Genomic DNA, 23,222 nt, shown 5'->3' on the forward strand with positions numbered 1-23,222 from the left:
CTTCTCTGCGTGAGCAGCTTAATGTTGTTCGTGTGTAATTTACGTTGAGTAGGTTAACCGCGTTATTACATTAATGTATGTAAGGTGAACTAGCAAACACCGTCATAGTTACATGCGGCTGTCTTCTTGTTTGATGGCAGATACTCCCTTCACCCTGGCAAAAAAGGCTAAAATGACCAAAGAAAAAGTGGAAAACAGTTGAACATGAGAGGTTTTTGGACAAAGTTTGTGTTTTTTCCATTGTTTAAGCACTGCTTCCAGCCAAGAGTGATACCATAAATCCCCTATAGCTGCAGAAAAGGCTAACATTGTTATCTTTTTATAAAAAAAACAGCTGAACATGAGAAGTTTTTGGACCAATTTTGTGTTCTCCATTCTTTAAGCACCGGTTTGAGCACCGTTTCAAAAATACCGGTTTGGTACTGGTATCGGATAAAACCTAAACGATACCCATCCCTACTTACTATTAAGATCTATACATATATATATATATATATATACCTATTATTTACTTATCAATTTTGTCAATCATGAGTACAATGCTTACCATACTGTTACAAAAAGATTATTAAGAATAGATTATTAATGTTCATTTAATTAAAACTTGAGCTTTTATATCTTCTTGTTTTATGAACATTTTCTATTCAAATCAGAGAAAACCTTATGTCCAAAACTGTGGCATAAGCATACAGAACACCATAATATGTAGGAAAATATACATCATTGTCCTTTATACACCACTATCATATGTGGTGATAACTGCAGTATTTAATTTTTTCATGTTTCAAATCTACATTAAACAAATCTTAGTATTAAAAAAACCATTTATTTCATTTTTTTTTCTACTCTTTGCGATTTTCTGACTGCTCAGTTTATCTCTGCTTGTTTCCCGAGGAAAAACAATGATAAGGATTTACTATCCCTGGTTAGACTGATTCATTTTATTATTACGAAATATTATTATTTCACTGTCTATTGGTTAATTATAATTAGATTACAGACAATATTATTAAATGTATCCCTTTCCAATAAAAGAATTAACATGTGCAAAGGAAACATAGATATACTGTTTGGTAGTAATCGCAGCTGAGAGCAGAACGGCAGAGAGACACTCATGCTAGTGTAAGAGCTGATCCTAATTACCTTGTTTCATCCCCCCTTCTCTTTTCATTATCACACAAACAATAAATATAAATGTATGCTCACAGAAAAAGACACACACACACACACACACACACACACACACACACACACACACACACACACACACACACACACACACAAAAACACCGTTTACCTGCTTAATACAGTATGATCAGCGCACAGTTGTGATGGGATGTAGAGTAACATCTGTTCTGGAGACTATAATATCTCTGATCGTGTCATAGCTACTACTCATTGCTGTACACTGGTACACAGACACACACAGACACACACACACACAAACACATAAATGCGTCTTCTGCTCATTATTCTAACATTGTGACAGCAGGCAGCAGATTAATAAAAATATGGTCCAACACCTGGGGTACAAAGACTCCATTAAAGAGATCTACAAATACCACATTAAACACTTAACACACATCTCTAAACAGAGGGAACTGGATAACTGAACTTTGCAGCATTACCCTGGAAATCTTGAGAATGACACCTTTATAGATATGACTATGATTTTTTTTCATTATTGATATGATTGTAATCTAAATGTTTTCATTACCATATCATGCTTACATTATAGGGAAATGTCTGAAAGACAGCTGGGACATTTCTTTCCTCCGTATATGCTTAATACGTAAAATATATAAATATGTATAAATATATAAAAATAGCACTCCAATGTTATGATATTGTGTTGTTTGTCTTGAACCATACTTTGCATTTGTTTCCCTCTTTTAAGTGAAGTAATCAATGAAAAATGGTAAATGGCTTGTATAGCGCTTTACTTAGTCCCTAAGGACCCCAAAGTGCTTTACACTACATTCAGTCATTCACCCATTCACACACACATTCACACACTGGTGATGGCAAGCTACACTGTAGCCCCAGCTGACCTGGGGCGCACTGACAGAGGCGAGGCGACCGGACACTGGAGCCACTGGGCCCTCTGACCACCACCAGCAGGCAACTGGTGAAGTGTCTTGCCCAAGGACAGAACGACCCAGACTGTCAGAGCTGGAGCTCAAACCGGCAACCTTCCGATTACAAGACGAACTGCCAACTCTTGCACAATCCAGATTTACCTAATACCACGTTTTTGGTAGTGGAGACTACCTGAAAAATATAATATTTTTACCACTTTACTGTTTATTCTATGTCTACTATAAATAAAGTTACAGAATGTCAAAGTAGTCAATGAGTCATTGATTTGCTTGTATTTTGGTCAGTCTGACAGTCAAATAACCAAGACAAAAACTTTGTACCAGCTAGCATATCCAACAAGGTATATAATTAAAGACAGTGGGCTAATCGTGTTAGGAAATTCTAACAGCAAAGTTTTGATCAATGTATTAGATCACATCGACTGGGCCTCAAAATCAGGATTTTCTTTTTCTTTTTTATTAAGATGAGTTTTACACATAAGCTGCTAGTTAGCAGCTAGCTAACACTGGTAAAAAAATAAGTGAACACTTGATCATTTCAGTGTAACACAAACTCAGTTAAAATTCAGAGATCTTTTTAAAATCTTTCCAGTTGGAAAGCATAAACCATTGTGAATTAATCTGATGCAGAGTGACAACAGTTGCACTGCAAAGACAACAACAAGACAGCCCCAAAAGTGGAATGGTTTTGCAGGTGGTGGTCACAGACATGACTTATTCTTCCTCTGGTTTGTTTCTTATCTTTCTCTTCTTGAGCGGAGGTTCACACTGAGCACATGTCACAGGCATGAAAGAGTCTGGAGATGTGGTGGCAAACGTTGCAATGCCTGCACTATCATCTGCAAAAGCAACTGCGACCAGTGGTGGACCTACAAGCTTTAATATTATCTAGCATGCCAATCGAGCTGCATGAGCACAGGTCCCATTAAAGGATGCTGGCTCCTCATACCACCTTCAATGAGTCTGATTTTGACAGTTTGGTCAGAAACATGCACATGAGTAGCCTACTAGAGCTCACATTGTAGGGCTTGACAGTGCTCCTTCTGTTCCTTCTTGTTATTTCTATTTCATTTAGCCTTAAAAGGCCAGCAAGTAGTGTATGTGCCACAAACTGTGGCTTTTTGATTTTCTTGTATCCGTCTGTAGACTGCATTAAATCGAAATAATAAAATAAATATTTAAAAAATTAAGTATTTTATCAACTTACTGCTAAATGCTATTCTGTAAGAGAGTTCCATGATCATGTTGCCAACATTGTAAAATTAAGATTATTTAGCAAAGACACATTAATCTGCAAATATCCATGTACCAACACACCCCATTTTACAGCGCAGAGTCTCACACACCACCACCTGTGTCCTGTAGACTTTCTTTCCTTTTTTGTGTGCTGCAGGCTGAGGGATTACTCTAAGTAATGCTGTGGAGTGGCTCATTAGTCACTGGATAGAGCCCTTCACCTCAGGAGAAAAGAGGAATTGTGCAGACACACACATACAGTACTGTAGACATACACATTTACCCCATGCAGACTGTTCAAGTAAAAACAAATAACTGCGGCTGATATGTGGTTTCTGGATGTAGGGAACAAACCATTCAAAGAGCAAGTGTCTAAAAATATGCTAGTATATTATTTAGAGTGATAACTCATCCTGCAACACCAAAACTCAACATCTGCTTTATGTTACATTCAGTTCAAGTGATGTTATCAATGAAGCAAACCTCAAATGGACGTCCAAAAAAAACTGTGGGACCCCACACAATCACAGGGCACTTGTGTGGGCAGTAGGTATACTAAAGAGGGAGTTTGATGTGTGAGCATGCATCAGTGTCTTTCTTCAGTGTTTATTTAGTTTATCTTTTGTAGCACAAGTTTAGTTGTATCAATAATTGAGCCTTTAATTACAGTGTACTTAGGCATTCAGGGAAACAGATAACAAGCTGAATATGTAGGAAGGAGAGATGTGTTGTGAATCAACTCATCTCTCCAAGATGTGTTGACTCAAGCCAGGAGAGTCTCACACAGTTTTGCCGAGTGGTCAAGCGTATTTGACATCAAGATTTTCATTATGATATCACCCTAAGCAGAATTATTTACTCTAATGACCCTTTCACAGCTTCATACTGTTTTTTATGAAGGTGTGATAGCCATTTATTCAGCGTAAGAGGCAAGAATTTTCTTGGTTGAGATAAATCCATTATAATGGAAATCTGTTTAAGCATATGGACTATGCTCTCTGTATTATAATAATAATAATAATAAAAGTAACAAGAATAAAAATAAGATGGAAATCAACAGTAAGTGGTCTGAATTTAAAGATACAAATATGCATTCATTAGAATTTATTATAAATTTATAGAGGAGTTTTTGGTACTTTGGCCCTTTGGCTCATGCGTGTGTAGGTGGCTACATTTCAGTGCCTAAGCTCTATCAAACAACTGTCTGCCAATATCCCCTATTGAGTTTTTTATGTAGCAAATGATGTATAGTGGGTGGATCAGTGAGTGGGCAGGTGGACAGTCCAAACGGTGAATGTTTCCATGTTTAAATGTGTGAGTGTTCCCCACTGGGCTTCGAGCCACAGTATCCATTGTAAAACCTTTGATAAAGTGATCTCTCCTAGCAGTGTGCAGCCAAGTACATATTAATAATGCATGCTACATTCTGCCTCACACTTATTTATGAAAGCATGAATAGGCACACATAAATGGACACTTATTTCACACACCTGTGGCTAGGTAAGCTGCAGCCTTTGGAAGGTCATCCATCACGCGGAGTTAGATATCAGATAAAGAGAGACAGACAAGACACAAGAAAGAGAAAGACGAAAGCCAACGGGAGGATGAAAGTTTGAAAGCACTTGTCAAGTAAGTGAAAATGGCTTGAGTGCCTTGGGCAATCTCCAATTATATTGACATTGCGAGTCACTTCCAACCTCATATCAAAAGCACTGAGCAAAAAAGGAAGTCCCAGTTGCAATGAAGATTCGCTTCCTGCATTTTGCCTAATAAAGTTTAGAGCAAAAAGCCCTCCTTTGACTTAGAAGATTGGTCAGCAAAAATCTCAAAGCACAACTGAAATCTAGTGGGACAGTTTGCTTCCTGTATACTATCTTCTGGTTTGAGTTTGCTGGTGTTTATTCTCACTCCTACTGTATGCGGTCTGCAAGTATTAGAAAGACTATACCCAAAAGGGAAACCAATCACACTATTCGCTAAAAGCCTTCTTTATTTCCTCAGCTGCTCTCACTATGATCCTTTGCTCACTGTCTATCTGTCCATCAATCCACATAGCCATTATTTTCATGTTGACCTGCCTCTCTTTCCCAGCATGCATTTATCATTTATCTTCTCATCTATACATCTCATGACAGAGAATCCAATATCAGTGTGCCTTGAGGTTACTCATAAAAGAAGATGAGGCATAATAAAGAGTGAGACGTGATCGATGTGTGGAGGTTGGATCAACTGTCAACATAAAGTTGACGTCCCACCCACCACCTACCCTTTTGAACTTTTCACATAGAAAATACACCGTAACATTGCCCAGTATTGCAGCCATTTCTCTCTTCTACTGCTTTTCCATGCAGTAGAGCCAATACTCACTTTGCTGCTGATGCAAATTGTGGCACCAGCACTCGGAAAATTGATAAGAACATGAGTGGCTTTACTTAACAAACAAAAGACAGACACTTGGCAGGACACATGTTTATGGACATTCATAAACACTCCCTTTCCATTACTAATTAGACAACAACTGCAAGGCCTTAAAAAGGCAATGTAAGGCAATTTGCTATTCAGACTCCTAGTGGAGATGAGAATCTCTGCCCTAAAAAAGAAAGAAAGAAATTGGGGGGGAAGAACATCCCAAGGGTCGAGGCTCTCATTATCACATTCAGTCCAAAAGAAGAAAGATCTCAGTCCCTGCTTTCTACTCTTTTAAGTATATGCTTCACCCACTGTTCCTTTAGCATACAGCATCTATCCTCTACTATGGAGCCAAATTAGATTTATAAATCGTCACACACACATACCTTTATAACAGAAACATTAGTTGGCTATAAAATGTCCATCAAAAGTAATACGCACTCCTCGGGTTTAGACTGTGATAACATACAGACCTCCTAAAGGTTGTTGGGTAGTTGTGTACTTTAAAACAACTAGGAGATCATGTTACTAAACCACTCTAAAATGTTTTGAATGATACTCTATTTAAAGGCTTTGGACTTCAACCAAAGAAAAAACAACCACATTTGGAAAACTAAGCCAGAAAAATATGCAAACAAACAGATAATGCGCAGATGGTGGTGTTAATGCAGAATTATGTGTTACGTTTTGGGCAATAACTTGTGAATTACTCAACTTAACTATTCATGCTTTACACAATAATGCTGTTACAGTTATATGTTGTGTCCTACTTAAGGAAAAGCAATCATTCAGTTTGGCATAAAAATATAGTTTCTCCCAATTTACAACTGCTGTGCTGGTAGGTGTGATTGTTGGATATTCAACTAAACTTCGTTTTACTGTATGTGGATGTAGATCAATGTATGTGAAGATTTAAATCTCCAGTCAGATGCATACAGTATATGCATCAATAAACATAATTCAGCTACCTTTATTAAATTTGTATGCTATATAGAGACTGAATTTTCTTTAACTTTTTTGTTGCCTTTAATAACACATGATCATGACTTTGCAAGTTTGTCTGTGACAGATGCAGCTCAGAAAACAGAAGGCTTTTGTATCTAATTGCTTTTAGTTTTGGGACTGTCACAAAATCTACACATAGCACAGGGTGTCGTGCTTGTTCAAGACAAATCAAACATAAAAACAACTTAATTTTTTATCATCTTTTTTAAATTGCTTTTATCCGTGTTGGCAGTTTTCATCCCTGGTCTGAAATGAATTAAATGTACCCAAAGTGAATTCCTGATGCGATTTTCACTTGAATGACAAATCGGTTCATCTGCTGTTATTTGTATTACTTTTACAATGACTAAATACCACAAACATCCCTGTGTCACCAAAACCTAATGTGCTCCAGTTTATCTTTAGGTTTTTACAATCACACTCTGATCATTTAATATCCATGGTGGAGTCTTAGAGAAGAACAGATGGAAAACTGGTCGCTGTCATGGCACTTGAAGAGTTTGTCCTGTGCAGCATCAAAAGCTACAAACAAACTGCAAACTGACAGTTGGTTCCTTTGAGAGGAGTGAATTTTACCTCCAAGGCAGCAGACCTCTTGTGTAGCAGCTGCTCTATGTTCCTGGCTGCTCTGGCCACTAGCTCCTCCGCATCGTTTTGCTCCACAGTGTAGAGGTGCTGGTTACTCAGAAAAATCTACATGGAGAAAGACAAATGTAATTGCTGTTTTAATACAAAAAAGACTTTTTGTACACATTCATTTGTTTAAATTATTGTTAAAACTAAATATAATTTACACAGGAAATTAAGAGTTTAAACATTTAGGGGAAAATATACAAGGGGTTGACTTAAATTTTAAGAAAGGAATAGGATTATGCTCAGATTTTATGCATGTCTGTGTATATTCCGGTGTTTATACCTGAGTGAGGCTCTTCCCAGCTGCGGCTGTGTCTGCCAGGGTAACAAGCTCTTTCTGCATCTGATCAACCCATTCTTTAATCCTATGGGACAAAGAAATGCACACAACCAATCCTGTAGCTCAGATATAACCAGTTTAGAAGAGACGTTGCATGCATTTCAGTTAAACTGTCTTTCAATCTACCGTATATCAATCATCTAAAAAGACCAACCAAGTCACTTGACGCAAAAACAAACAAGGTCAAAGAGAATCACTCTTGTGGGTCGGGCAAAATGTCAACCAATCAAACCCAGATCACCAGAAACAAACACAATGTCATCTAATAAAGCTTGTGTCACTGCATGTCAACTAATACAATTGCTTTCAGAGAGTTCAAACATGAAGTCAACCAATCAGATAAGTGCCAGCTATTGTTGTGACTAGTGACAGTGATGTGAGTGGACAGGCAGGAGGTGGGCGGTAGCTAAGACCAACATGCTTTTCTATACCTCAAAGAGCTTTAATCATTTCCAGCCTGCTGGTGCCATTGATGTACGAATAATAGCAACCAAACAACAGACTCAATGATGGTACCCATTCGCTTGAGCGAAAATTGCTCACCTGATGCTTGCCTTTTATTTTTATTTATTTATTTTCTGTGTCGTCGTGGTACATCAGTCACTGTGCCAAACACTGGTTTATACCTTAGTCTCATCCTCCTCCATTACTCACTATGTACCACTTGAACAAAGTGGCCATGGATGATCACTGGGAAGAGTAGAACCTAAGACATTATGCATGATATGAGACAGTGGCTTGTTAGGATAATCACATGTTGTCAGGTGATGTGAAGTTGTAATGAATGAATGAATTTGCTGATAGTAAATTATCCTTAATACTGTTCAGAATATCATCAGGTATATTGAAAATGAGTAGGTGTAAGTGTAACCCAGATATTAAATAAGAAAATGTAACCTGTGCATTGATTCTAATAACAGACCTCACTGAGAACCTCTACAGAGTCTGACCTTGGTATGTGTGGGTGTGTGTGTATGTGTGTGTCGTGCAGGGTAGGGTGAAAGTGACACACAGGAGCCACCAGTCTATGAATGTCTGACTTTTTTTGATAAAAAGTATGATTTAATAAAAAGAAGTTGTATTAAAAAAAATGATTGACAAACACAGTTTTTAAAAGAAAGTAAAAGAAAGTATTCCTCTGTATTTGAATTAAAAAGGGATTATGTTACAACAAATGTTCATTTGAGAATCTGCTAAAAACAAATCTAACTGAAGTAGAATTACATAAACTGAATGAAACATGAAGTGAATTGTATCCATACGTGACTGAATGTTTAAATGTGATGGGGTTTCTGTGTTAACAATGACATGAAATGTAATGAAGTGATTTTAAAATTTAAACTTTAAACTTAGCGTTAAATCACGTAAGTCAGATAGATAAATAGAGATAGATAAGATGTGGGTGGACATCAGGTGATTAGATGTTAATGCTGGGCCCACGTCCTCATTTTAAGTTTGACAGCGTTTTAGTAGGTAAAGGTGAAAGCTTGGACATGAATTGAGCTGCGGTGTGGGGAAGGCCTCGAAGGGGACTGGCGGCAGCTCCCGGGCCTGGCAGATCCCCACGTAGTAAATAGGAGTGAAGAAGCTAAAGAATTGAGAACAACGAGGGAGGGAGGGTGGGGCACGTAAACGAGAATGAACAGCTTGCAGAACTGGGGGAACCTATATAGATGACAACCGGAAGGATGGTGCTTGGAGGCGTGGTCCTGCTCCTGAAATTCCGATACATAATCTCCAATAATGTGACTGGATGTCCCCAGTTAGAGGTCGTCTCAGAAGATGTGACATCCAGTAAGAGAGGGGAGAAAGGGTGAACGTGAAAAGTTAAGTGAAGAAGAGATATAGGGTTCTTCTCCTTTGTCTTCTGTGAGATGAGCAGCTCAGAAGACTGGATCTGAGATGTTCACAGTTGAAAATTACAGCAGAGACGCTAGAGGGACTGACCCAGCCCGACCTGTGGACCAGCAAAATGGTTGTATATTTTTGGCTTTCCTCTCTGCTCATTGTGTGTGTGTGTGTGTGTGTGTGTGTGTGTGTGTGTGTGTGTGTGTGTGTGTGTGTGGTGTGTGTGTGTGTGTGTGTGTGTGTGTGTGTGTGTGTGTGTGTGTGTGTGTGTGCGTGTGTGTACAACATACTTCCACTAAATTCCCAAGGGATACTCTTTCCTGTTGGGTGATTATCATCAACTCAGAACACGGGGATAAGTGCATCTTTAGGCCTGGTTGTGCTCACCCTTTCTCCAACCTCTCCTCACAGAAGATAAGAATAAAATCAGCATTAGCTCAGAGTCAGTTAATAAGATAATTATAGTTCAGGTGATTTGATTGTTGTTTTGTCATTATTACTATTTGATTTTGCTTTGCTCCTGCTAAATTGCTTTAATAACATTTCCTGCAATTTGTCTAAATTGTAGACATTCACTTTTTAACCTTTTGTGAAACAGTATTGGTAAAAATCTGAGTATCGTTCTTTACTAGTCCAAATAACTCTTACAGGTTACTCTAGTCATTTGAATACAACACTCCCTTGGGGCCTATTGTCTTGGCTTTTAAAATCAACCCAGTTATTAACAGCCAACTGAGGCTACGTCCACACGTACCCGGGTATTTTTGAAAACGCAGATTTTTCTATGCGTTTGCACCTTTCGTCCACACGTAAACGGCGTTTTTGGTCACTGAAAACGAGATTTTTAAAAACTCCGGCCAGGGTGGATATTTTGAAAACTCCGTTTTTGCATTTACGTGTGGACGAGAAAAACGGAGAAAACGCAGCGTCAAAGGTGTGCGCCTTTTTTGACGTCACACCAGATGTGGACTCGAGTCACATGACTTGGACTCGAGTCAGACTCGAGTCATTAATTTTATGACTTTAGACTTGACTTGAAAAAATGTTCTAAGACTTGTGACTTGACTTGGACTTTTACACCAATGACCTGGGACTTGAATTGGACTTGAACCGGTTTACTTGAAAAGACTTGATATTTCACCCCAAATATAAAATTTAACATGCATATTATATAGAGATTGAAAATGTGACGTCATTCAGGGGTAAACCGCAAAGGATTCTGGGAACTCGTGGCAAGAGGTACTAGCGCACGCAGGCTTTCAATTGAAATCAGTCACACAGCGATAAAAAGAAACACAAAAATGCAAGAAGCTGTTGTATTATTAACTGCAATAGCCGGTCGCATGACAGCCACGGGAAGCCGACGGGTAAAGAGATCGGTTGTTATCGGATTACGTCGTTGAAGAGAAATTGTTCGAGCCATGTTTCCGAAGTAACAAAGACGCGACGGATGGCCTGGATTGCAGCCATTCAAAGACCAAATATAACGTCCCAGAACACTCCAGCTCACAGGTTAGTCTGCTCCAAGCATTTACACGAAGGTCAGTGTTTTTTAGTAGTTAATACGTCATTTTCATAACATAATTGGTGATATAGGTTACAAGCAAGTCTGGCGCTGAACAGAAATTGTCGCGCTATGCTCCTTTATTTATTGTGCATAAATAGTGAATTGTCCTGACACAATATTGCGTTTCGCTTCTGTTATTATGGTACATTGACAAAAACATATACTTTTATTCACAGGATAAAACAGGTTTTTTGTATCACTAATTGCCCAGTACGATTACAGCATACAGTATTATTGTCACTGCTACATTTCTGTAACGCGTACCAGAAATTATTTCCACTACTAATTAATTACCCTTGAGCTCAAAGGTCCTATTAATAAACGGTTAACGAATGTGTATTTATGAATTTGTGAGACTGGTAAACTTATGATAGGTACGATGGTCTTTCGTTCTACACGGTGCATTTCAAGGTCCTGTACCCATCCGTCGGTAAACTGTACCTGGGCTTGTTGCAGTGACCTGAAGTTACTAAACTTCATGAGTGTATGCACTCACTCCAAGAACCGTATGAATTATAAATATGCATATAAATATGCTACATGAGATAGCTGACTTCATCTAACTAGCAAATGTTGTCCAGGCTACGTTGGTGATGCAGTTTTTTTTAATGTGTATGATATTTTTGTCATGCGATTTTAAAGCCGGTCCTACAACCGCATCCAAGAATAACATGCAGCTTATCTCAGAACTGTCGGTGAAAATTATTCTTGGAGCTAGGTTTAATTGAGCTGCATTTTAAAGAGGTGCAATTTCACAATTTGTGTATATTTTCTAAGTTCACTATTTTGTCATGTGTTGAGAAAAACACAGATTTAAAAATTACATGGTCTAATATTTACATTTAGCATAACTGCAACATTTTTTTTCGTTTTTTTTTAAAGACTCGAAAGGACTTGAAATTCAAAAGTTTCAGACTTGTGACTTGACTCGGACTTGCCTGACATTACTTGAGACTTGACTTGAGACTTGAGACTTGACTTGAGACTTACTTGAGACTTGCAAAACAATGACTTGGTCCCACCTCTGCATCATGCGCCATGTTATTGTTTCGGTGAAATGAATATATACAATACTATTACTGTTAATTGTACTCTCTGCAGTGTTTAAATGCTTACATATACACACACAGTTACTGTCCCTCCACACATATGACTCGGTTCTGCTTCAATGCCCCAGCTTTGTTTACTTTTTCCCACCGAGGCTTCTAGACTTCTGATTGGTCAACATTTCTACAGGTTAGGATTATATCGCCACCTGTTGCTTTGGCATGTTCCTAGCAGCGTTTTCCTTCATTTCTGCCTTTACGTGTGGACGGGATTATTTTTTAAAACGAAAACGGAAAATCTCCGTTTTCAAAAATACCCATGTACGTGTGGACGTAGCCTGAGAGGGGAGCTGCCGTTTAGTAATGAGTGGTGGTGATAAGGCCGATCCTGCAAGGCTACTCAGGCATTTTTCTTATCAGATGACGACAGTGGAGGAGATTTGGATGATTACAAGGCAGTCAGAGGGGTGAGTCCCCTCACATATATCGGCTCCAGCTGAACTCTGCATTACTTACTGGGTAAGAGACTTATAGAATCAGAGTTTAGGACTTTTTAATCAGAGAGCTGAAACAGACTTCCCATATAGGGGTCATGGACCCTGCAGATCAATGATGTAGAAATTTTTTTTGCCATGTATACTGTATGAGAATGATGACAAGTTTATATAGCATAGAGAGGTTCTCATTAACATCCATTTCACAATTCGGCTGCCTTGAAGCAACATGCACACACACACACACACACACACACACACACACACACACACACACACACACACACACACACGCAGGAACAAACATTGAAAATCAGATATTCATACTCAGAAAATACTTTCAAAAACTGTCATTGCAGCGGTGTGTTGAAAGTCATTCAATTTACTACGTGAAAAACATCGACCGTGACATTTAGTACAGCTGAGGGGGTTGGCAAGACAGAAAGGTTCAGAAGATCAAAAAGCAAGGAAAAAATGCATCAGGGATACAAAATCCACAGTGAATGAGGAACATTCAAAGCAAGCACACTTGTGGAGAAAGATGAGACACTTTGCAAGATAGGGAATACCACAGGGAATAGTGAATGTGAAATACAGTAGTTTAGGGAAAGCTTTACTAGTGTAAGTCAGGAGATTTTAATCTTTGCTTCTCAATCTCCAACTTGAAAAAAGTACAGCTTCTTAAACTCCATAGTGATTTGAGGAAAGTTGAACTCTGCAAATATTATTACCCGTCACATGTAGGCTGCTTATTTCCACTGAACCTATGGCCTATTGGATAATACAGATTATAAGTGTTATGCTGATGGGCCTGTTACCCATATTTTGTGTTGATCTATTGCTGTCATAAGTTGTTAATTGTTTCATAATAATCATTGTCAACTTGACAACCTTACCAAGAGAATGATAATTTTCTCTGCCTTGTAATTTTAGCAGTATAGGCCAGGGTTTGCATGACTTTAAGTACTGTATTTTGTGACCCTTTTTAATATCCTGTTGTTCACTGGGTGTAACAAAACTGTACTGTTTACACACTGTGTGTGTTTATGTGGACCTTAGCTCTTGAAGCCTGAAGCACAGACAAGTCAACTGTGATTTAGAGTGTATGTGTGCTTCCTGGAATTTGGCATTCAGAAAGGCAGAGGCACTTTCACCTGGCTTCCTGAGTTTAGCTTCTGTGGAATCTTATCAGCGTAAATTTCTGGTTGTGAGATAACCAGGGTATGTGTGCATGTGCTCTTCTTCAAGTACAGTATGGGTGCGTGGAAATTTTTTGTTACTCACTTTGTTTGGAAATCTATATGAAAAGCTCATTTGTTTTATGTATACATAGAAACCAAGCACTGCAACATGCAAGGGAATTGGTCTTACTAGTACAGACCTCACTAGACTCCTGCAGCAGAGGAAAATAGTATAGAACAATGCTACACCCCAAATCCATATCTGTCAGTTTATATGCATATTTGAAATCAAATATTCTTTTTAATTAGGATTTACTGCAAATCAATACAAAGTTGTTCAGATTGATCACCCTTTCCCTATGATAAAGTACATCTATCCTGACTGAAGTAATCTTGTCTTAGATGACAATGCACCAGCCTTGGGGCACAAGGTGTCACTGAATGCTATGAAATTGGTGTAAATCATATTTTATTACCTTTGCTGCTTCAACCCAGTCTCACAAATGGGAAGTTTTGAATTGATGTTTTCAACAGCATTCTCCATCACCATCATTAAATGAGGGTACGTCTTTTGAAATAATGGTGTTGCATCCATCCAGTAGACTTTCAGACACTTGTAGAATCAGTGCAGAGTCACAGTGAAGCTGTAGTGGTTGAACATGGTGTCCTTGCACCTTACTAATATATATATATATATATATATATATTTCTTCTCATATTCACCATCCATCTTGTTTAATTTGATCTATTCTATTTCTAGACTAAAAAGGCAAAGTACTCCAATCTGTGTCATTTTATCATCTTTCACAGCGCTAGCACTCTAGCACTCATCATAAGGTGAAGGTGGGCTGTTATCAATGGCTAAATCAAAAAGGTGATCCAGAGGTGCCTGTAATAAACATTAATAAAGTCGATGTTGTTAAGCTGAGGTAGCAACATTTTTCTACTCTGGTTTCTGGGCTTTGATTACTGTAGCCTGTGGTACAATGCTGGATAATTAAACACACATACGCAGACACAAATGCATATACCAATGGCAACTGGGTCAGGCACTGCCCTACATTGTTTTACAGACACAAGAAGAGCAAATGAGAGCAAAAAACAGAAAGAGAGGAAGAGAAACAAGGCAGGAAAGAGAGAGACAGATGTTGTGGTACAATCACTTTGGAACTAGAGAGAGTAATGAGCTGGCCCATGATGTGTATCTCGGTAGGCGGCTGTATTAAACCACAGTCTAATTACGCATCATTATAGAGGCAAAGACTGAAGCAGGTCCAGTCCAGACAGAAAAGCAGAATGAGGCATGGAAACACCAGCTGCACCAAAACAACCTGCAGTGCCTGCCCTCACTCTGAAGCCTCTGACACCCAGGTGGCCAATTCAGTTCCTGTTCAACATGACCTAGATAATAAACGTTGCTTTAATGTGAAGTTAAGGGTTTGAACATCAAAATTACTTGACCACCTCATGACCCTTAATCTGTTTTTTTCTTTTTTTGGGGGGGGGTTGGTTTTTTTTTTTCTACAACCGTGGGACAAACAGTAGAACTGTGATATATTCCTACCACAGCCGACATGGGTTCACAGTAATAGATTCAAAAACTCCCATGCGATGTCTTTAAAGTAAGCTTTTGCCCCAGTTTTATTTTCTGTTAACTTTAAATAGTTGCTGAAGAGAACTAAGGTAATGTAAGATGTTTTGTCTCCAGAGTTGCTACTTTAACAACAGAGCTATTTAGGATTGTCAAGAGACAGAAGAGCAGGTGTTTACAGTTTGCCAGAACAGCTTATCCATAATGAAAATGTTTTCTCTCCATCCATTTGATCAGTGTAATCCAGGAGGATGCACTTAATAAAACAGAGTGTAAAATACAGTTAATTTTAATATCTCTTTTGCTCATGATGCCTACGTTCAATAATTCTATTATATCTCGTTAGCTTGCACAATATAACAATTTTTTTTTTAAAAGGAAAAAAGAAACTTCTTTAGTTTCTCTTCTTTCTGGAACTATTTTCAGTCATCAGTTATTTCTCACAAATATCTTCGTTGGTATTGTGCCGTGCAGAAAAGCATGCAAGGACAGTCATGTTTTTACTGATCACTTTCATGCTTACTGTTTGTTAGTCCATTTGGCAAGAAAGAAGTATGAAGAACAAGGACTATCTGGTCGGCAATTTGTGCTCTTCATTCAAAAATGACTCCCCACAGCATCCTCCACTTCTAAGCAAAATGTTTTTCAAGTATACAAAAAAAGAGGAAGGGACATTAAGATACAAAGGTGGTGAAACTGAATTATTTAATATAGTTTAATACAGATGGAGAATCTATTTGTGGTGGGGAGGGAGAGAAACAAACAAACAAATAAATAAATCATATGCCATCTCCACTCAGTCTCCAGCTCCACCATCTCCAACAGCAGTTCTTCACCTGCTGTTGATTGTGGTTAGAGTGGCCCTGTAGCTCTCAGTGCACCTGAGCCAAAGGAGGACTGCTGCTGTTCAAGAAGGTGGAGCTGGAGTCTCATTCTCTTTTCTATTGACAGGATGAGCTCTTCTCTGCAGATGAAGAACAAGCTTGTCACAGAGAAGAAGCTGAATAAAACTGAGGATCGCTACAATTGAAACCTGGCCAATTTGCCAGCAGGTCTAAAGAACACAAGACAGAAAGAGTATGGGTTAGCAGTAAATGAAGTTTACAAATAAGAGCGAGGAGATTATCCACAAGCAAATCAAATGCAGAAAGCATCTTGAAAAAAAATGCTTTTTTTTTAAACTACACAAAAAAAGTGTAGAACATTTCAGTAAGTCTGTTTCAAATAAAATGGCTTCTGGATTTTCTGAGCACTTGTTGTGGGTGCACTGATCAGTCTTCCAAAGTAAACAGTGCAGCATTACTATAATCTAAACAGACCAGAGCAGTTTAGGCCAGTGAACATTTCAGCAACAGTTTCATCTTTTCTGATACTGTTTACATTTTGATAAAGAAGAAATGTTTCCTTTCCATCTATGAGTCAGAATCTTGTCTTGTGGTTGTGGATAAGCGTATGATTATTATTAGTTCAGTATTATATGCTCTGGCAGCAATGCAATACTGAATTTAAACAGCTTTTGAAAAAAAGACTTGGAATTATTGAGATATACTTTTTTCTCCATATTTGGCTATTTTATTACTTGGGTAAACCGGTTTAAGATCCCCCATCCCCCCTCCTCTCTACACCCCCACCACCGGAAATTTCCTTTCTGACAAGTATATTGACTCATTCACGTTTCATCTTTCCTTAGAAGATGGTGGCCTGGTCATGTTTGAATAGCGCAAATATATTTAATATAACGAAACAAATATATAACAAAAATATTTTTTAAAAAAACGAAAAGAAAAAAATAGTTTTGAGTTGATGTAATAGGTTACCCTGGGGGCTATCTAGTTTAATATCAAACAATATTTTTTGCAGTAAGCGAAAGTTTGCATTTTTAAGATATGAAGGAAAATAAATCTCTCTCAGAGGCCTTCCCCTCTTTTGAGAAAAGAAGCACCTTTTACAAGATTTTACATAAATTTATAATAAATTATCAATTACAGTTTAAATATCCTGTAAATGATACTTAAGCATATTTTTTGTACATATTATGTTGATAATCCAAAAGAAATCTAAAAGAAAATAGGGGCGTTTTACTCCAGTTTACAATAGCGAGGAACAAACCTCAAAGGGTAGAATCACCTGGTTCTTGGCCAATGAGGAGCCCCAGAAAAACGCCAACTTTTATCATTTATTATTGGCTAAAGCAGCAGGACCGAGCAAAGCCACTCTCCTCTAGGCTACAACTTCATAGAAGAGCTGTCACGGCTCGCCAAGCCACCGGTGACAAACTGCTGATTAGGGTAACCAACATTAATCAGCGTAACAACGCGAGCAGGCAGAGGTCTGAAAAAAGCTGTCTTTATCAAAATGACCACCGCATGAATGAAATGACCTGCCCACCCTACTCTCACACCCACGCACACCATGAAGCCTATACACCCGTGAGTGTTTCATTAGAGAGAGAGAGAGAGAGAATAAAAAAGAGAAAGCAAAAAAGCTCCCTGAAACAAGGTCCCTGCAAACCAGAACATCAATTGATCGAAACAGGATTACAAGAGCTGTAGCCTACTTACATGAGCTGTGTCGGAAACTGCGATGCCCAACAACCGTCCTGCCACAGCAGGAACAGAAACACCCAGGCTCGTACCCCGCAGGAATCCATTGTAAAAAAAAAAAGAGGGGAAATTCCCCGATGGACGTCAATATAGAATCTGCTCCACTCCCCTCTACCGCCGCTGAATGAAACGACGGGCGAAAGCAGCGCGTGTAGCCGCCTGTCGCTCCCTCACAGATTAACGAACACTGACACCTCTAATCTGATCACTCGGCCATCCAGCGCTCTAACAGGTACTGGATCTGAATGCGATGCCAGACTCTCTCTCGCTATCGCTATCTCTCTCTCTCACTCACTCACTCACTCTCTCGTTCTCGCTGTTCCCGCTCTTTTTGCCTGTCCCTTAATTAACCGGATGCAATTATGACAAACAGTAGTTGTGTAGGCAATAAAAGGAAAAGGTATAATTATGGTGTCACAAATGATTACTAAAAAGCATAACTTTAATTGGTGCTTTTAATCATTAGTTATCGTTAATCTCTGGCTCTCTTTCACAGTGTGTTTTTGTCCTGTCTCTCTTTCTCCCCTTTAACAGGTTTCTTCCTGTTAAAAGGGAGTTTTTCCTTACCACTGTTGCCAAGTGCTTGCTCAGTTTGACTGTTTTTCTGAATTATTGTATTAGGGTCTCTGGTTTACACAATAAAGCACTATATAGATAAAGTGAATTGAATTGAGTTGAACTGAAATGAATAACTTTTGTGGTCTTTTGAAATAAATTTTGATAACTTTTGTTTTTCTTCAAACAGGCACCATGTGTGCTTGCTCTCAGGTGGGCAGCTTAAGTAGCAAATATGTAATTTTTCTGTTCTTTTTATAACATCAGTCAGAAAAACAAAACAATGGAAGGGACTAACTGGCATACCACCCACACAACATATGCAGTCAAATATATACAGGTTCAGGGCTTTCTCTTTAAAATACTTCAAAACCTCTCATCATTGCCTACAATGTGGAGATAGGGGAGAATTTACTGCCTTTGACTGCACAATCTTTACCAGTTATGCTAGACAGCAAGCAGACTAACTGTCCCACATGAGAATGAATGAGAATACTAGGCTGGCAGCTGCATTGATTTCACACATATAGTGCACGAGTGAAATTACCAGCAAAGTACAGTATTAGAGCCCAATAAATCTCAGTACTATCCATCATGTTTTATAAAATTGCATTTCTAAAGATGTGCTGCACATCGCATCGAATTTTAAAAGTTGCAATATAAATTCAAAGTCTGGCACAACTGCAGTAATGTTTTTGTTGATATTTTAAGTTATTAGTATCATCACCCTGTGAATAATTGAATAATTAAAGCAAAACCATAAAACCTAATCTATCAAAGTGCCTGTGTGTGCTTGTGCATGTGTCTGTTTGTACATGTGTGTGTGTGTGTGTGTGTGTGTGTGTAATTCAAGCCTGGAGGGAGGGCAGGGCGGCACAAGCACGGTGCTTGGGGATTTGGTTATCAATTGTTGCTTGGCAACCACACACCATCTCTCTTGTCCTCTCACCCTCCCCTCCTCCCATTTCCCCCTTTCTCTCTTTGTTTCTCCCTCCCCACCTATCCATTGCTCTTACTGTACTACACTGTTGCACTGACCCTTCAGTTTTTCCACTGTTCTCATCCTTCACACCTTGTGACATCACCTTTCCCAAATTCTCCCCCTACACTTTTTTCCACCCTCATTTCTCCTAAGAGAGGAAAAGAAGCAAATGTGCCTGATGATGGGATAGGAACGAATAGTGAGAACTGGACAGGAGAAAAGAGCAGCACAGAGAGGGAGAAGGAGATGGAGAGATGGTGGCCTCTTCTGCAGACAATCCCATTCAGTACTTCAAGGATCTCGCAGTGCACCCTGAAAAGGAGTCACTGCTACATACCTTCTCATATAGTCTAAGAAATGATCATTGGAAAAAGACCAGAATAAAATCTTCTGGCATCAGTCAGACAGGCCGTAGAAGTCAGTTTTTCTCTATCCATGTACTAATGTGCTGTATTCCATATAATGTAGTTAGATGATTAGATTGATTAACATATATTCCGTAACAGGAATACATACAATAAATAATTTGCCTTAAAATGTATTTTTGTATGGGCTTTTTCTTACTCCATATGAGGAATTTACTGAAAATATCTGCACAGAGTACAGAATATTTATTTTGAATATTAACCTCAAAGTTAATACTGACATCCAAGAGCAACCTGGAGATTTATATAATGAGTATAAGTGAATAATGTGTTGAACCATAATTGGTTAAAGAGCAGCTGTATTGGGTTTATTTGACAGAGGATACTGCCACCTATAGGTAATCTACAAAAATTACTGGAAACATTAAAGAACAAACCAGCTTCAATACAGTCTTTGTTTTTTTCTCTCCTGTTTTTCTTTTTGTTTTTTCTGCATCTATGCAGTAGCGTGCAGATATCATAACGGCTGTGTTTAATATATGTGTTCATACCCATGCACATTTAAATTTGAACATAGATGTAGTATCTGACCACCTGGGAGAACATTATGATGCATTTCATCAATTACATTCCGTCATTTAATTAAGTGAACAGCTAAATGATACACTGGATCTTGATAAATGAACTATTCAAAATGGAAATATTTACGTATGTAATGTAATTTAGTGAGAAATAACGAAGAAAGATAAAGTAAAATAAATGCAATCTTAGTTTTAATATCTGTTCAAACATGAGGAAAGGCAGTGGATGGGTGAATAGACACATTTAAAATATTTAAAAACAATTATTTTGACCTCACTAAAAAAAATTATAAAAAAAAAAAAGCAAAAGCAGGTTCATTCGGCTAAATGACATATTTATAATAATACAATTCATAATAAGTTAAACTAATAATTAAAATAATGATTAAAATAATGAAATAAAATAACTCAAAAATATATACTCCTCTGTACTGTTTCAGTATTATTATAAAAAAAATAACCTTGTATAAGAAAAACATTATATAAGGTTATTTTTCTAGCTTTCTGAATTGTATTTACTTCATTTTGTAAATGAGTAATTCTATATTTCTATTTGCAGAGTAAAACTAAATTGGAGTTTGTTTCCTAAGACCTATTTACTCATAGTCTTCTTTCAACTTTGAAATTCTTGATGGTCATGACCCAAGAACATATTTCTTTTGTACCATGACTGAGACTCATTCTTAGAATGGTTCAGGTGTTATTGAAGGGCAAGATCAGAGAGGCTAAGAACAATTACAGTAGAAAGCTGGAGTGAAAACTCCAGCAGAACAGCATGAGAGAGGTGTGGAGTGGCATGAAGACAATCACTGGATTCAGTCCATTCAACAGCAGAGGAGCTGGGAGCAGTGAGGACAGAGCAAAATGAGTTGAATGTGTTTTTCAGCAGATTTGACACTGCAGTGAATGCTCTCCCCCCTAGTGACTTACCTGTAGTCAGCCTGCAATCCACAGTCACGTCACTCTCTTCAAACTCCTGTGGAAGTCCTGACACCCCTTCCCCCCTTTGTCACTTTCACTCATGACCAGGTTCAGAGACAAATGAGAAGACTCTGCTCAGGCAAGTTTGCTGGTCCAGACAGGGTGTGGCCCTATGTCCTCATGGCCTGTGCCCCCAGGTTTGTGGAGTCTTTCATAAACTGTTCAGGATGAATCTAAGTCTTTGGAGGGTCCCAGTGGTGTGGACGATGTCATGTCTCATTCCTGTACCAAAGACACCATGTCCCAATGGCCCCCAAGGTTACAGGCCTGTGGCACTGACCTTCCATGTCATGAAAACCCTGGAAAGACTCATCCTTTCCCGTCCCCAACCTATTGTCAGGCCACGTCAGGATACCTTTCAGGTCTCATACCAGCCTCGCCTCAGAGCTGAGGATGCCATCATCTACCAGCTCAGTTCTGTCTATGCACATCTGGACCAGCCGGCAAGCACTATAGCCCCTTTTCCATTAGTACCTACTCAATTGACTCAGCATGGTTTTCAGGGTTTTCCATTAGGTCATAGTACCTGGTAGCAGGTACTTTTTTAGTACCTGCTTGCCTGAGTTTCAAAGCAATCCGAGCAGGTACTAAAATGTGACATCGTCAGACTGCGTGCCACCGATTGGCTGGTCAGTAGCATCTCTCAATGAGTCATAAGGTCATAAGGTCAATGCTGGACAGTACCTCCCACCCACTCCATGACGTGCTGGCCAATCACAGAAGCACGTTCAGTGAGAGATGGAGAATACCCAAATCCATAACTGAACCACACAGGAAATCAGTGCTGCCTGATGTGGCTACAACTCCTCCGTCTAATGCATAATACACAGTGCAATAGTCACACCCTTTTGCACATGTAGAGTGAAAATGAGAAATAACAAATGATAAAGTTTTACAGTATACAGTTTAGAGTAAAATGTCCATCATGTATTTATCTTTTTTTGTAACTTTATTATACTGTTTTATTTAATTTAATCAGTTACTGTACTGTCTTGGAGCAGCTGCAACCACATCATTTCCTAAGGGATTCATAAAGTATTCCAATTTTAGAGCTGCAGTCTATGATACCAAGTGGCTCATCCCCAGATGTTAACGTGAGTCAATTCTGCCTCACAGTGACCATGCCTTGAAATTACAGCCAAATAAAGGATAGGAGGCTCTACCAAAGCCATTCATCATCCCAGTTCCAGCTTCTGCTGTCATAGTAATAAGTTATGTAAAATATGCAATCACCAAATATTTAGCTAATGTTAAAGCTGTGTAGATGGTGATAATATTTTCAACTCCTAAGAAAAGAGAGAATTTAAATAAATAAATTTAACAAACGAAAAAATAGACACAAAACTCATATCTGTTTGATGAGAATAAACCACAATGGGATGTTGAAAATAGGTCTACATCATAATCACAAGCACGGCAAATTGGTACAGCGATTATGTGTTCCACTCCAAACTCACTTCTACTAAACAATTTTTAAAGAATCACGGTGCCTTTTTTAAATTGTTTTTGGCACTAGGATGTCAGCTTGTGCATACTTAATGTAGGTTTTTCTTTCAAGACCAAGTTTGCAGTGTCCACATGGAGCAGACGGTCAGAAGTTGAATTCACGTGTCCGTAGGCACGTCTAATTAACAAATAATGATTAAGCTGCTCCAAACACAGAAAACGAGTTTGTTCCTTAAAATAATTAACAGAGCAAGGTCTAT

The 23,222-nt window shown here is 38.5% G+C and overlaps 1 protein-coding gene across 7 annotated transcripts in view; it reads right to left on the reverse strand.

The window, feature by feature from the left end:
• The window catches only part of LOC102313898 (voltage-dependent calcium channel subunit alpha-2/delta-1), an 81,790-nt gene extending 63,449 nt beyond the window's left edge, over positions 1-18,341 (reverse strand). For 3 of the 7 annotated variants that reach the window (XM_042227491.1, XM_042227490.1, XM_042227488.1), the window contains exons 1-3: positions 18,011-18,340; positions 7,666-7,747; positions 7,326-7,442 (exon numbers count right to left, since the gene is read on the reverse strand). In XM_042227491.1, the coding sequence (XP_042083425.1) occupies positions 7,326-7,442; positions 7,666-7,747; positions 18,011-18,099 (288 nt within the window). In that variant the 5' untranslated portion in view covers positions 18,100-18,340. Of the gene's footprint in view, positions 1-7,325; positions 7,443-7,665; positions 7,748-9,860; positions 10,308-18,010 lie in introns of those variants that run through there. The other 4 variants (XM_042227489.1, XM_042227487.1, XM_042227493.1 and 1 more) reach the window with 3 other exon arrangements.
• Positions 18,342-23,222: the final 4,881 nt, after the last annotated feature.

The sequence above is a fragment of the Haplochromis burtoni genome, unplaced genomic scaffold (assembly GCF_018398535.1).
Source record: "Haplochromis burtoni strain Fernald_Lab_line unplaced genomic scaffold, NCSU_Asbu1 Contig_264, whole genome shotgun sequence".
Taxonomy (NCBI): Eukaryota; Metazoa; Chordata; class Actinopteri; order Cichliformes; family Cichlidae; genus Haplochromis; species Haplochromis burtoni.